This window comes from Apaloderma vittatum, unplaced genomic scaffold (genome assembly GCF_000703405.1).
Source record: "Apaloderma vittatum isolate BGI_N311 unplaced genomic scaffold, ASM70340v1 scaffold16151, whole genome shotgun sequence".
Lineage (NCBI taxonomy): Eukaryota > Metazoa > Chordata > Aves > Trogoniformes > Trogonidae > Apaloderma > Apaloderma vittatum.
This window is the reverse complement of record NW_009699789.1, coordinates 52476-68029: the sequence shown is the minus strand read 5'-3', so window position 1 is coordinate 68029 and position 15554 is coordinate 52476. Positions and strand designations below refer to the sequence as shown.

General features: G+C 42.0%; 1 protein-coding gene across 1 annotated transcript; it reads left to right on the top strand.

The window, feature by feature from the left end:
• Positions 1 to 3: 3 nt before the first annotated feature.
• Positions 4 to 13017, top strand: ZNF365 (zinc finger protein 365; the record flags this gene model as incomplete). The annotated part of the gene is made up of 4 exons (XM_009878547.1): positions 4 to 98; positions 9363 to 9543; positions 11478 to 11515; positions 12771 to 13017. Coding segments are annotated over 4 exons (561 nt in total), but the record flags the coding sequence as incomplete, so codon positions are not given.
• Between the last annotated feature and the right edge of the window lie 2537 nt (positions 13018 to 15554).

Below are 15554 nucleotides of genomic sequence, written 5' to 3'. Positions count from 1 at the left end.
CGGGCCCTGAGCAGGCAGGTGGACGTGGCGGTGGAAATGATCGCAGCCTTGAAGCAGCGCCTCTCCGAGTCCGAGGAGGAGCTTCACCGCAAAGAGGAGTGAGTGGGGAGGCGAGAGCTGAGGGCCTTGCACAGGCTGGCCGGCACCTGTGCGCGGGAAAGCCTCTGGGGCAGAAGGGAAGGGAGGGAAAGCCTCCTGGGGAGAAGAGAAGGGATGGTTCGGTTGCTTGCCGGTGATGAAGGGGCCTGGTGCTCACCAGTTTCTCATCACTGACTTTCTGTCGTTGTAGCCCATGTGACCATGTCCCCTGCAAGGCAGGGCACAGCCTGACTCCCTCGTGACTAACTTTTAGTCTAACGCCGGTGTCTGTCCCTGGTTTCACGGGGGCAGGGACAAGTAGAAGCTGTCATCAGCATGTAATTTGATTTACACTGACATGCTTAATCCTAATCTTTTTAAGAAGAGATGGGTGGATAACTGCTGAAGAAGCATGTAAAAATGCCGGATAGCATTTTTTTCCTGAAGTCTTCCTACCATGGACAGCAGGCTGCCTGTGCAGTGGGATGGTCTTCCATGCAGCAGCAAAGCTGTAATGGAGACAGTGCTGAAATGCCACGTCCAAGTAGGTGTTTTAGAGGGACCCAGGGCTGTGAAAATGGGATTGTGTATATGGGAATGGGAAGCAGATGCCAGAGTCGTTCTGACTAACCTAGACCATCTAAAAATATGTTTGTGATGCATCCATTAAAAATGTAGTGATAGCTGATATATTATTTATACATGAACTACTTAGTTTATTCAGCACTTGCTGAAGCCTTTCAGGCTTTTCGGAGCAACACAACTTATTTTAGAGGAATGCAAATCAAGAGCCTTGGTAATGGAGTGCCTCTAAACCAATGCATCAGCTTATAACGGGAAGATGAGATGTGCTAGTTGCCATGACGCTGATCTTAGAAGAAATAAGGAGGGTGGTGTAGGAGTTCTGTGTAGGAAGTTTGGAGGGCTTTCATCGTTCCTTCCTGTAGTCTAAGGACTAGAAAGAAAAAGTGATGATGGCTCTTTTATCAGTAGGAGTCATCTAACTTAAGACAGTGCTACCTCAGAAGAGGGAACAGCAAAGGTGGTGAGATTTAACTTCTGGGGTGTGTATCTTCCTTGAAGGGATAGTCAACAGACCCTCTGATTTTTGAAATATCAGGTGATCCTCACAGAAGATTGAAGGACTCAAGATGCAACTAAAGATAATAGTGGAACTGGGACAGATTTGAAAGTATGCTGGAAGGCACCCATGAAGATAACTTGCAGATTGAAGCTGTTTTGGTATTCCCATCTAGCCAGGCTCCCCTTCCAGGCTCTTTCACAGTGTGATTCATTCCACTTGTTCTAAAAAGTATCTTGGAGGGGGAGGGCATGTTCTGTGGAGGTCCTTCTTCCCTCTGCAGGCTAGAGGGGGACTTCAGGTAAGCAGCCATCTTAGGCTAGATGCTGAACTTCAGGTATCTAAAGTTTAAGTGATATGCTTCTTACCCCAGACTAAATGCAGAATGTGTATTTAAAATTCAGGGCTTGAGATCCACTGGAAAAATATGTCTGTCAGGAGAAAGCAGAAACTGTTCAGGGGAGCAAAAACAGTGTTCTGCAGTGCTGCAGAAGAAGAAAAGAGCTCATGGAAAAAGAGGAAGGGGCAGAAGAGAGTCATCTGGGTAGAAAGAATGGCTGTGAAATGGGAGAGGATGGCAAATGACGGTGGTCTGAAAAGGAAGAGTAATTTTTAACTATATTAGGAAAAGGCAGTAAGAAGAGGCTGCATGCTCCTTTGGCAGACTGCTTACTAGCAACAGTGGCAGACTGTGGCTCTGAGACCAGAAAAGACTTAACACAGAATGAGAGAAGAAGTGGAGAAACACTGTCCTCCGCACCGGGATGTTGCCAGGCTTGAGAAAGGGGCAGGAGCTCAGACGATTTCTGTTTTAGTTTCTGTCTCTAAAAGAGAAGGGTGAATGCGTAAGCAGGTGAGGAGGTAGCTCCTAAGTTGGTGATACAAGAAGGACTGGAGGTTATTTGCCTGGTGAAAAACACTTAACTGGAAGAAGCAGCTGCACGAGAGACTTCACCTGAGTACCGAAAGTACTGCTCTTCTGGGATTACCACTAGTTTGCTCCAGCTTTCAGTAAAAATAAAAAACTTGGAAGCGAAAGCAGCGGTAGGAATGAGTGAATAGATATTACACAGTGGTGTGTTTAATTTTTAAAAGTAAATGAGCCTAATGCATTCTAGTGGATAGGCTGAAGAAAGCCCAGAGTACTGAGAGAGGAAGAGGGGAGTCGTAGGATGTGGATGTGACTGTACCTGGCCCCATAGCATTGCCTTTTGGAAGTCACTGTGAAGGTATTCCGAGGAGACTAGGAGGATGGGCAAGGTGTAAGAATAGGTAGTGTTCACCTAGGGAAAACTGAAAGTAAGTTATTTTTTTCTTGTTGAGATGTTTCCTGCATTTCTCATCCTGGGGGATGACAAGGGATAGTGCCATAGAAAAAATGCACTGTGTGGAAAGGATGTTCATGACTTTGGTAACAACAGTGTTACTTGTCTGGCTTTCTCTTGGACTGCTGGTAAATTCTGAGACCTGTCTATATATTCAGTCCTTTGTGTGTCCAAAAACTTATTTGGTGTGCTGAAAAGTCTCCTTCAAAAAAAGGAGGATCTCAATGTTGGCTTTGATTTCTGGAAGAAGTCCAGATGATTAGAAAGCCAAACAGGGCTGCTTAATGGAAATTGCAGAAGCAGGAGTTCTCACCGCAGATTGTAGAAAGTCAAAGGCAGCCCTTGGGGACTGCTTTGATACTTGCTGACCTTCAGAAATAAATGCTTTCATCAGTTTCTCTGGTTTTATTTTTTTTATAAGCAGTCTTGTGAATATGGATTACTTTTACCCAAAGTAGCATTGATATTGAGCCACTGTAGCTGAAAATTTGTTCTTTGTTCCTCTTTGTAGAAGTAGAAAAGAGAACACCTTCAACCCTGAAACATCTTCTTACCCTATTTGTAAGGAAGTAAAGAAAACTTGTCTGCCCCTTGGTCTCTGAATGGTTGTCTCTGCTACCAGAGATCACGGAGTATGGTGCATATGAAGGCAAGAAAGGGTTTATAATCAATGTGCACTTCTAAACCAAAAGAGACTGAGGTGTGGCTACTCTAGATAGTCTGAGGGTGAAAAAGAAACAAAAAAAACCCCAACCTGACAAACAATCCAAAAGAGGAAAAAAAATTGTAGTGCAGATCTTAGAGAAAGTCACAAAACTTGTTTGTCTGGTTGCTCTTCTAGAGATGAAGCTGTTATGGGGATCATTTCAAGTAATCTGAAAAATAACAGTGTTCTGATAAAGAAGTTAGAGATGTTTTTCATGGGCCCATATTTGAGTATTCCTCTATGTCCACCTACTCTGCCCGTTCATTTATAGTATCTTATGATACTGACAGTCACTATCAGTGATGATTACTCCATAATACAGAACAAATTTTCATCATTGTAAAATGTGCCCAGATAAGCCAGGAACCTGTCTGGGCTGTTAGGCTAGACCTGCTTTTGCATCCAAGAGTGAAAGAACTAACCAGAAGAGGATGAATTTGGGGGTTTAACTATCAATCCTGACCTATAAATTGGCTATGGGGAAAAAAAAAAAGAGTTGAAGTATTACTCTGAGCACCGAAAAGTCTTACAGCAGTCACTCATGTTACTTATTCTCATATTTAGAAAACCCAAACGCCAAACCATTTTTATTATTATTGGGGGGGGAGGGAAGAAAACGATGTTCTAGAGAAGCAGGCACAGCTACCAAACGTGGGTCGCAGTTCACCAACCTGCCCCAGCTGGACCCTGGACAGTTTTGATGAATGACAGCTACAGGGTCAAGCTTTCAGCAGAGCAAAGGAATAATTGAATAATCCTTTTCAAGACACGTTTTATAATTAAATGTTTGATGAAGGAGTATGCAACTCAGAGTACATATTGTGATCTTAAAGATAAGACAGAAACCTGCCCAAAGGGATCAGACTGTGTTAAATAAGATACCAAGAAAAGTACTGAAACTAAAACCAGCTATGAATGTAACTTCTAGAGGACACAGAGAGGCATGTTTTTCTAAGTTATGTAAGAAAATTAAACTGGTGGAGTTTGATTTTCAGCAAGTCTGAACAGGGTAAGCAGTTGAAGTTACGGTCCTCAGCTGGAAGTTACCTTCAATGGTGACTTAATTTCACTTCTGCTAATTTCCTAACAGTAGTAGGGTAAGAGCATTAATGTAGTACTCTGCTCTATCTCTGACAGTAATTTCCTGAATCAGTCTAATGCTTTTCTTTTGAGACTGTCTGCTCCGGCATAGCCTGGAATGCAAGGGCTATTTCAGAAAAGCTGTGGTGGGGAGAAGTTATTCTTGCTAGTGGCTTCGCCTTAAATTTGCAATTAATGGAATTACCTGTACAAGTAACATCTCGGCAGTGGGATTGAGAGTTAGCTTCTAGAGATCACTGCAATGTATGCTTTAAAACAACAGCTTTCCTTAAAATATGAATTTCAGTTGTATAACGAAACAGTTTTGATTTTGCTCTAAGCGCAATGCAACCACAACTACACACAACTACAACTTCCGCCATCAGTTTCAGGTGGTCCCCACTCCCTCTTCCCCGTTATCTTTCATCTCCCCTCTCAAGAGATTATTCCCTCCCTGGTGCACTGGTTCAAGTGTAGCATGACTATCCCAGAGAACAGCTCTGTGAAGAAAAGCATTTTAATCTTCACAGTGTCATCCCAGTAAGTTCAAGGCTCATGTTTAGAGCACAACCTACTGAATGGGTGCAATTGGTAGGACAGTAACTTTCTGAAGCAGGGAGGGGGTGTGAACCTCTTAAATCGAGTATGTTATTCCAGGTGCAGTTCTCTGAAGGGATTGATACTTGGATACAGAATCTGTGTAGTGCCTCTTGCTTTTCTCCACCTACAGAGCAGTTGCAGGTGTCAAAGTTGCTCTAAATAGTCCTGGGACCAGTACTGTGCATCTGTAGGAGGGCTTGGTGGCGATGCGAGAAATCGTTAGCCCTTCTTGTCAGTTGATAGGGAGCTGGAGTTGTCCCAACCTCTGCATCTACTCTGTGTATCACATGCTTAACTGCTGAAAGCCACCCAGATACTAAGGGTATCTGCAGGCTCCACCTGCCAGCAACTGCTCTGGTGAAGAACAACTGCAGCTCACTAGTCCCACAAGGAGCACTGTATAATCTAGTGGTAAAGGCAGAAGCATAAATGTCACCTAGTCACTCCATGATTTATAACTTTATTTACCGCATGTCACGCTGTTTCATGACAACAACCTCCATAAAGAAGATTTCAGGATAAGCTTCAAGGTAGGCTATCTGTTTTTCTGTGAGGGCAGCTGGGCTGCAGTTGGAATGCAAAGCACCAAACTAGCTAAGTCTGGTTAACTATAAGAGGTTAGCTCCCTGGCAGAGACAGGTTAAAGTAAAAGCTTTGGCAGCAGATCTTTCTCACCTACGGTGAGTTCTTCCCTCTGCACTTAGCTGTTGAGCTGAGCACCTCTGAGTTGCCTGCTGCACTGCAATAAATTCCCCCCAGACTCCTATGGCTCTGGGAAGAGCCCTTCTCCAGCAGTCTGGCAGTACGGGCACCTCCTGCTCCTCTTGGACACCTCCTGGGGTGCTCCATCCCTCTTGTCTTTCCCTCTCATTTGCCTCACCCTGCTGCCACAATGTGCTGGCAGTTCAGCATGCTCTCTGGGAAGCAGCACCGATCCCTCCTCCTGAAAGGCTTTGTCTGGCAAGAGCACCCAAGACAAAGCAAGAAACTCTCCCTTTTGATTTTTCACCTTCTGATTTTGCTCTAAGCACAATGCAACCACAACTACACAGTGTTCTTCCACTGTCAGTTTCAGGTCGTCCCACTCTCTCTTCCCGTTTTCTTTCATCTTACCCCTCGAGAGATTACTCCTGCCCAGTCAGAGCCCTTTAACAAAATAGTTTGCTCTACAACATACTGTAATATTAGTAAACTATGAGCAAACAGATGAGATCACTCTGCTATCCATTACAGAAATTTACAGACGTCTGAACTGTACTGAGCATCATCTGCTGCACTCAGAAAATGCAGCAGCAGGATCTAGAGCTTACAGCAAGTGCCGCTTAACGAAAAGGGGCTGGGGGCTACAGGCTGACAGGCAAAGATGCTCAGAGCAGAGATGTTCACGATGGGAGTTCATAACTCTGTATAAACTTTACTCAGTATAGCCACAGTGCTCCAGATATAGAATAGTCATCACCGGGTAGCAAAGACCTCTCACGAGAAAGGGCAACACTTCACATCTGAGACAGGCTTTAACAAATGGTTCGTGTTTCAGGTGAGTGCTGACAAGGCTGCTCTGTGAAGCCCAGCAGGCCTGTGCTGCAGTGCTCTCCAGCAAGTGGGCCCGACAATATTCGTGGGCTCGGCTTCCCCCTGACTTCACGAGGAACAGCATCAGACCTCTGTGAACATCCATCTTTCCATAAGAGCAGAGTAAAAGATAGAAATCATATCACATAATCCCCCAAAACTTGGCAGAGGCTTGGAGAAGTAAATGGAAAGCAAAATAAAACGTGTAAGCAAAACACCTGAACATCACAGATATCTAGAAATAGAATTGAAGGGAGAGGGTAATTAGTACGGCTAAGAAAAAGTCTGGGGAAATTCCAAGTAACAAGAGAGGCAATTAAGCAGATAAACAGTAACTGCAGGAAGTTCTTTGAACCATTTCCCTGTTCGTGGTGGGAGGAGGGTAAAAATTCTTCTGGGAACTCCCTTCAGGTAACCAAGGCATAGCTGTGGCATTGAGTGAGCTCCTGAGGAGGAGATGTTGGAGCAGGTAGAGAGGCTTTTAGCGCTCACTCCTCAGGTCTTGGTGTTCTTCTGAAGGATTAGAATTAAGTAGCTGAACTGACAGTAAGTGCTGTTTATCAGGACAAGGCTTGTGACTGAGACCTACAGGGTGGGCATGTTCTGGCTCCTGTCTTTCTAAAAGGAATTTACAGAGTGAATTCCTAGTACCGTTTTGGCCCAAAGGAAAATTTACATAAAAGTTATTAAAGGAAAGTTCATAGTCTGTATGAAGAGAGCTAAACAAACAGAAGAATTATCAAAATGTTACTACTGCTACTAATAACATTTCCTACAAATAATGGTATCTAGGATGCCAAGTTATACTGAGTAGTCTAGAAAACAAGGGAAATGCTAGAGGATTTGCTGACATTATCTATCTGTTCTCTGCCTGTTAGTCGTCTAAGTCTTCCAGCTGCTACCCCCAGTCCCTCTTATGGAACAGCTCACTAATGAGATATTTGTAGGACAGGAAGATTTGTGGGTGCAATTCATGCCATGAAGCAGGTAATTAATGAATGCTTTTTAATTACTTTTGAGAGACAATTGCAAATGCTAGCATTCTTGGAACTATCACCCTTCTAAAAACAAATGTCAGGTACTCAGTGTTAGTGGCCTCCCGCTGCAGTGAAACACAGAGGGCCCCGGTGGGGAGGTGGGGACGCCCTTGTGGTGTCACAGCCTGGTGGCTTCCTGCTCTGCCCAACCTTCCAGCGGCCTGGTGGGCCACACACAGTTCTCCTTCCTTAACCGAAGGGTGAGGGACCTGGGGCCAACCTGCTGAGTTTTTGTCTTTTTGAGCTTCTTGTCCACTGCAAAAGAAGAGCCTGATGGGGTGCCAAGGGCTTCACGTTGCTCCTATGCTAACACAAAACCGGAGTGGCATCAGGAAATCAAAGAAGTTGGGCAGGGAGAATAAAGCCCTAAAATTGTCCTGAGCAGGTTTAGATTGGCTTCTTCCTAAGCGTTATTCAGTGGCTTTTTATTACTGGGTTGCTCTGGACAAGGTGTAATAATCATAGAAACTGTGCAGAGCCTTGAAATGGAATGGATTAGCTGAGCTTAACAAGCAAGGTACTGCTCTATTTCTTAAGCCAGATTTTGTAGGTGAGTTAACAAACTAATATTCATCAATGTTCTTCACTCAAACAATAAGTGCTTGTAGATGGTGAGTTTCTCAGCTGACCATTTGTGCGTAATGCCTTTTAGCACAAAAAGGTTCACTGTTGAAACAAGCGTGCTGATCTAAACCAATTATCTGCAACTATACTGAAATGCAGAGAACCTTTGGATTCATTGTAAACAAGCTAAGCTTTGAAAGGTTATTTCTGCTACAAACTTCCCTAGTTCCTGCTTAAAACACTTTTCCCTCAGGCAATGTATTTCTACCAAGCGATCATATCCTTTCTCATTTCACAGGCGTTGGTTCCACCAACTCCCACCCCCTCAGTTTTGTACAAAGCAAAAATTAATATGGTTTCATTGGCAGAGCAAGAACTGTTTATCCAGGCATTTATTAACTGGCCAAGTCTTGCATGCTCAGATTTGCCATTATTCGTAATATATGCTTCACTCTGTAACCAGATTTACTCACTCAGAAACTACTGTGATATCAAAGTCTAAATGGTGACATGATTACTGATAGTAAACTGAGATTATGCAGAGCACTTCAAGATGAGCTGTGTCTCAGTACAAAACTGGCACCTTTCACTGTCGTTGGGGCTATCTTTTTCTTCCAGTTGTGTTACCAGACGAGAAACATTTCTGAAACATTTCTGAACTCTCGACCTAAAACTTGTTCTTCCCACGCACATACTCCTTGGTCTATAATTTGTAGTTTATCTGTTAATCTCCCGTGCTCCCACGAACTCCAGATCATAACACGGCACTTTGATGTACTTGCAGGATAGCAGCCAAAATGAAGTTTAATGGTCACAGTAGCTCTTGTAAGTTGGGAACCAGCCCAGTAGCAACATTTAGACCACCTTTATAAGATTATGATGAACTGGGAAGGTGAATTTGGGAGTTCATCCACTTCTTTTCACATTTCAGGGCTGATCTTCACATGGTTTAAGTTAAAAAAAAATTTAAAAAAATGAGAGGAAGTGGCTGTAGCTATCTCCAGATACTTTGAGAGGGGATGCTTAGTGACATTTCTACCCTGTGGATCTCTAAGGACTATTTCCAAGAGACCTAATGATATGATAAAAAACCCCAAACCCACTGGACATAAACTTAAATTCAACATTCAGGTTTCCAGGTCTTCACTGTGCCCACAAAAAGGTTAAAACCTTTTAATAGAGGTGAAGGACAGTAATTAGCCACCATGGGCTATTGCCATGAAAAACAGGGAAAGCAGCAGTAATTCCTTGACAGTGGTGAGACCAGGGCCATTCCCATTATTTAAATATGGACTCTTTGCAATGTTTCCATCTTGCAGAGAAGTTGTTACTTTCAACCACTTCTTGGAAGAAGCAGCAGAAAAAGAAGTGCGGGGAAAAGCCAGGCTCCAGCACTTCATCGAGAACCTGTTGCAGCGTGTGGATCTGGCAGAAAGGCAGCTAGAATATTACCAAAATCGGCAGATGGTGTGCAACCACACCGACGTCAGCGAGCACGTGGTAAGCCAGCAAAGTCCTTCCCTTCATTGTCACCCACCGCCAGAGGGAAAGTACTTGAGTTTGAATATGGGTGGGCTCAGAGGATCGGGCTAGTTGCTACTGCAGACATATCTGGATTTATAAAATGATTCTTTAGGCGTGTTTTATTTATGTTTTAAGCTGCCACTTCACATGAATGAAAGGATCAGAAAGTGTAAGAGCAGCGGTAGCCAAAGATGGCAAAGGGAGAGCAGAGAATAATGAAGCACTTGCCAGATATTTAGTGGTTGGGTTTTTTTCCCAGCTTTGCCTATTTCTGCTGTTACCCTTGCACCAAAACCTTTCCTTTGTGTCCCTTACTGACTTGGCAGTTTTTTAGAGATTTTTGGGAAAGTTTCCCTACAGAGGACATGTCTGCCTGCTGGCAGATTGGCTTGCTTTCTGTTGTTCTCTACCACAGGACTTTTAGAAATGGTGAATGAATGCCCACAAGCTCGTCCCCCACAGGTTAGAAACCAAAGCTGTCTGAACATTGTTTTTTTGACTTCCAAAGATCATTTCAGTTTAAATTAACACTTTATCTGTCCATGCTAAGTAATTGCTTATCCTGGAGGAAAGGTATTTGATCATGCACAGCACTGAACAGCTATGCAGTGGTGGGAAGGCAAAGCTTCCCACAGCCACTTGGAAGACAAAGAGCTTTAGGTAAGACCTGGATAAATGTAGATGTGCTGAAATCTAGCACAGGACATCTCAAACAATGTCTGTGAGAACATTGAGGGGGACCATAAAGATGGGCCTCAGTATTAAATCATCTCTCTTGCTCTTGATGTGTTTACTGGGATCCCTGGTTCACCAGTGTCCCTTGGGGAAGCCACTAATTTTTGAGGCAGCTGCCCTGCTTTCTGAATGACTTCAGCATTCCTTTAAGGTCATCCATCCAGATATTGACCAGCCTGACCTTCAGGAGGTAATTACAGAAAAGCATACCATGGGATGGCTCCAGACTCCATCCAAGCCAGATGACAGGCAGAGTTAAGCTGGGCAAAAATCCATCTGCAAAGTGTGGACAATAGGGACAGAGGGAACATTTACAAGAACATAATCATTTTCAGATGCCAGATCTGACTTGCTTGGCTCAGTAACTTCAGTAAGTCCCTGAATCATTTATTGAATAATCATTCAATAAATGATATTCAAAGGCTTAGTCGAGTAGCACTGATGGGAGATCAGAACGAAGAACCGATTTAGTATCCAGACCAGTCTAAGCTGAGCTGGCGTTAACACCTCCTTTCCTAACCCCCACTAAAACAGGGACTAGACAAAGTGTTTCCACGCTGTGAACCAAATGGTTGTAAAAAATGAAGTCATGCAGAGTTGTGCTGGCACTGAGGCTGTGCTGTCCCTATCTGGTCTCAGAATTTGGGGGGGAAGGGAGAGAAACACATTCTCACTCTCCACCCTTCAGTGCTGCTGTAGGCAGAGCCAGAGGCTCATAGCTGGGATTTCCTAACCGCTTGTGTACAGGAAATGTATCACTGCAAAATTAAAGGCTCTAGGAGAAAGTTAATTTAATACAGCTTATCCAGGCACTTATTAATTATCTTGAACGCAATCATTACTTCTTATTGTATCCATACTGTTTAATTTGGAAGATCTCTGTTCGGCCCACACTTCTTTAGCAATTTGCTTTGATTATAGTTACAATAAAAATAAGAGGAAAAAACATCCAACCACTAACCACTCACATGCTACAAATTGTAAAACTGGATGTAATAAGTTGGAGAACTAATAATCTGTAAAAGTGTTTTTTTCAGTTTCTTTCACAAATATTCTTCTACTTTTAACAGTAGGTGAGAATGGAAATATGATTTTGAAGCCTGCATATATTTTAGCCTTGTAATTTAATTACTTGATAATGTAATATTGATAACCTGTTTCTGTTTTCTTTGCAGTTTACAGACATTTCATTAAATAAGAAACCCAGATGCCTGTATGTATATATTTTTATTTTTCTCTTACTTAAATACACTAACTCGACATGCTTATATCGCAAAGCTACAGTAGTTAAATCTCTTCAGCAAACACAGGCCAAGTTTCAGCTGAAAATATCTTTAACATTCTGTAGGTAGGAGAGAGACAGTTGTCATTTCCTAACTGACAGTATCACTGTCGACTTAAAAGTCACGTGTAAGCAAGCAAGTGCTCCAACAAAGCATGGGCACTAACAGCATCTCAAGTTACTAAAGCAGCTGTCCTGAGAGCAGGAGAACTAATCTGGGCTGGCTTCCCATGTCCTGGTGACCTGGGAGTCACAAACTCCACGAACTCATGAGTTCAGAGCATCACGTGTGCCGCTTGGCCAAGTGACGGTCAGGCAGTGCAGCCTTGCTCAGGGCAACCTTTGTCACTAGGGGCACAAGTTTGGGTCTTTTTCCTCACTGCCATAAAACTTGTTGTATCACCACAGGCCTGGGACTTCTGCATCCCTGCCACAGTTGATTGTGTTTGACCAACAGGCTCAAGAATTACTGGAAGACTGAGGGATGCATGAACAGATGGATGGACTGGAAAATAAACTAAAAACTAAACCAGTGTATAGCCTACTGGGTTGGAGGCAGAGGCCTTTTTACTTTTTGGATTGTTTATGGTTTTTGTATATCTTAATCCTAGCAGGCAACTGGCCAAGTACCGTTTTACTGATAAGCTGTGTTTGCATTAATAATTAACAGTATGGGGCTTTGGCTTTGTTTTTTCTGCTTTTTAAGTTTGGATGTTTTCCCTTACTGATTTGAAGTTCTGGAAAAACTTGATTGTCTAAAGTAGATTTTGAGTTGATTGTGTATACGCTTTACAGGCTTCTAAATGATTTAATATGGTTGGAATCAAGGAAAATAGAATTAAAATATAACCAGTGAATTCAGTGAGTCAGAGAGATAAGCCTTTCCACTAACAAGTCTTTAGTCTAAATATAGTGCAGTTTGGTAAAACCCATTAATTGCTGACAAATAGTAGGAGTTCGAAGTCATATATAAAGTTGTTTAGCAGTTTCTGTTTAACTACTGATACACTTCTCATTTGAAAATGTCAAAACTAGAATTTAGTAACAGCCTTTATTTGGAGTTACCAGAATAAAAATATCCCGACTTGTCCTATGAAGCAGAGAGGATGCTCAAAAGGGTAGGAAAGGACCTATCACTTTGCAAGATTGAATAACAGTTGCTAATAATCACTGTTATTAATTTCAGGAGCCGAGGAAGTCAACATGCTTCATATAACATCCCTGACGCAAAGCCTCATTCCTTTCAAAAAGGAAGAATCTTGTTGAAAAAAACAAAGGATGAAAAAACCAGCTTGCAGCCAGTGAAATGCTTCTATGAACCTGTTGATTGCTCAAGAGAAATGTGGAGAGCACAAAAGAAAAGTGAACCAGTCTGCTCTGCCAGGAAAGTGAGCACAAAATCAAAGATGGGTAAAAAGGCCAAACAGCTGTAGGAACGGTTAGCAATACATAGTAACGCAGGAGCTTGGCTTCAACAGAGCAAATATTGAATAAAGTTAGTCATCCTACCTTTTCCTATCCATCTGGCCATGCCAAAACATATGAGATATAATATATAGAAATATATACAGTATGGAAGATTTATATTCTTTAGTAACGCCATTCCCTCTTTGGACATTAGGAGAGAAGTGACATTTTATTGAGTTTACATGAAGGCTTTTTCTATTTATTTATCTATTTATTTATTTATAGAGCTTATTTTAAATGACTACAGTTATCTTGCTGGGCAGTACTGTGGCTGTATCTTTAATTATTTTAGTGGCAGCTTGTGGCTTGGTAATTTATTTTCCATCTGTGCTGTTGCTGAAGTTCAAAAGAATCCATTTAATCGGCACCTAAGTATTCAATCTTTCAATTTAGGTAGGTATAAGATCAATGATTAACCACTGCCTGTATAGACATACTTAGATGCAAAAGGTCTACCTGAGTTGCTTGAAGGCTGTTTACAGCGGTAGATGGCTACCCTGGATTTTCTGCCATAAGCCCAGTTGGGCACATTTTCGTATTTTATTACATAAACTGCAGCAGCCGTGTTTTCTGTTGGTTCAAGTTTGGGCTGCTCCGGTGTCTCAAGCACAGCTTTCAAGTTGCAGCAGCTTTATGGCTTTGCCGTGTACCAGCCTGTGGCAGGCATGAGAGGCCTGAAGTATCTATGATCATAACCAAAATCCTTCACATTTTTATCTCTGAAAAATCTTTACGGGGCTGAGAGATCCCTGAATTTCAACTGAAAACCCCAGAGCAAGGAAGTTAGACAACTGCAGGATGGAAATGCGTGCGTTTACATTGGTTTGTGCCAATTAAAAGGATCCTTATGTATCAGAGTATTTATCAAGATGGTCTTTTGTGTGTACGCTTTTTTGGAAACATGAATCCTCATGCCATGTTTACAGATAGGAGCGTCCTGTCGATGTTACTGATGAGATTTGTTTTCTCAAGAAAAAGGAAGGATAGGTGAGACAAGTCTGTGTAATTTATTTTTTAAATGCTCATAACAGATGTAAATTGTTTACGTGGACAGTGATTTTTACAGTATGTGTACAAAGATTTGTGAAAAATGTTTTTCATTTTTTATAACTATGACTGTAAGCAGAACTGAGTATTAAAAGACAGTGTATCACTATGATTACTGCTGCAATAAGCACCTGAGTTGCAATATTTTTAAAGCAGAAGATGACCGATCAGTCAGCTAGGATCAGGTAACTACAGATGTCATACATTTGTTAGTGTACAGAGCTCCCAGAAAGTAGCGGAGTGAAGAAAGAAAATGTTATTCCTCACTTTTATTTTAAATAATGTATATGGAACAATCAGATAATATGTTTGAAGTTTCTCAGCACTATTTCAGTAGAAAGTAACAGTGTAAAACCAATTCAGGTATTTAGGTTGTAATGATGTGTTAATATTTATTTAACTACGTCACAAGGCCACACTTGGCCTTATGCTAGGCATTGTGTTTGGTGAAAAGGAGTTGTTAATCGTGTTGCATGGGTTTGGGTCAGATCGTGTGTTATGTCAACTTTCTTAGGAAAGCCACAAAATAGAAACATCCTTGAGTTTTTTCTGTTGCATCCCACATACTTATATAAACCTGAAGAAAATGACCCTTTTTAATGCTAATAAAGGTGACCTTTAGAAAGGTAATAAAGTAGAATATATTAATCAGTTCCTTTATCCATGTGACACTGAAAGAATATTTTTATTTTTAAATGCCTATCTTCTCTGTTAGTCACCAAAGTTAAGTGCAACTATTAGTACACAAATAAGATGTTTATTTTATTATTTATTGCACCAAAATCTTGACTGTAAATTGTCCTTTTGGGGGAGGAAAAGAGTAAAAGAAGTTGCATGTTCTTAAACTTTTCAAAGCCTAAGTTATAGTTACTTGCTGAACAAATGCCAGGTTAGTGAATTAGAAAGAAATTGGATTGTACTGTAACCCCAGATAAAAGTTTTTAGAGTATTAACATTCTAATAATAAAGATATATTTCTCAGTTACTGTGTTGTTTAACTCTGTAAAATACAATGTTTCTTACAAAAGCCTACCCAACAGCAGAGCAAGACAAGGAACGGCAGCCCTGCTTGGACTTGTTTATTCCTCAGATAAAACCCCACATCAGTGGCGTTGGGCTGTGACCTTTCAAAGCATTACAGATGAACCTGAAAGCCAGCTACAGCATCTTGTACGTGTCACGTGCCCCTCTCCTACTGTAATGATGCTTGAACATTACAGAATCACAGAAACATCGGAGTTGGAAGGGACCTCCAGAGATCATCTACTCCAACCCCTGTTGCTAAAGCAGGATTGCCTGGAGCACGTTACACAGGGTTGCATCCAGGCGGGTTCTGAAAGTCTCCAAAGACGGAAACTCCACAACCAGCCTGGGCAACCTGTTCCTGTGCTCTGTCACCCTCACAGTAAAGAAGTTCTTCCTCATCTTTAGAGGAAACTCCCTGAGTTCCAGCTTG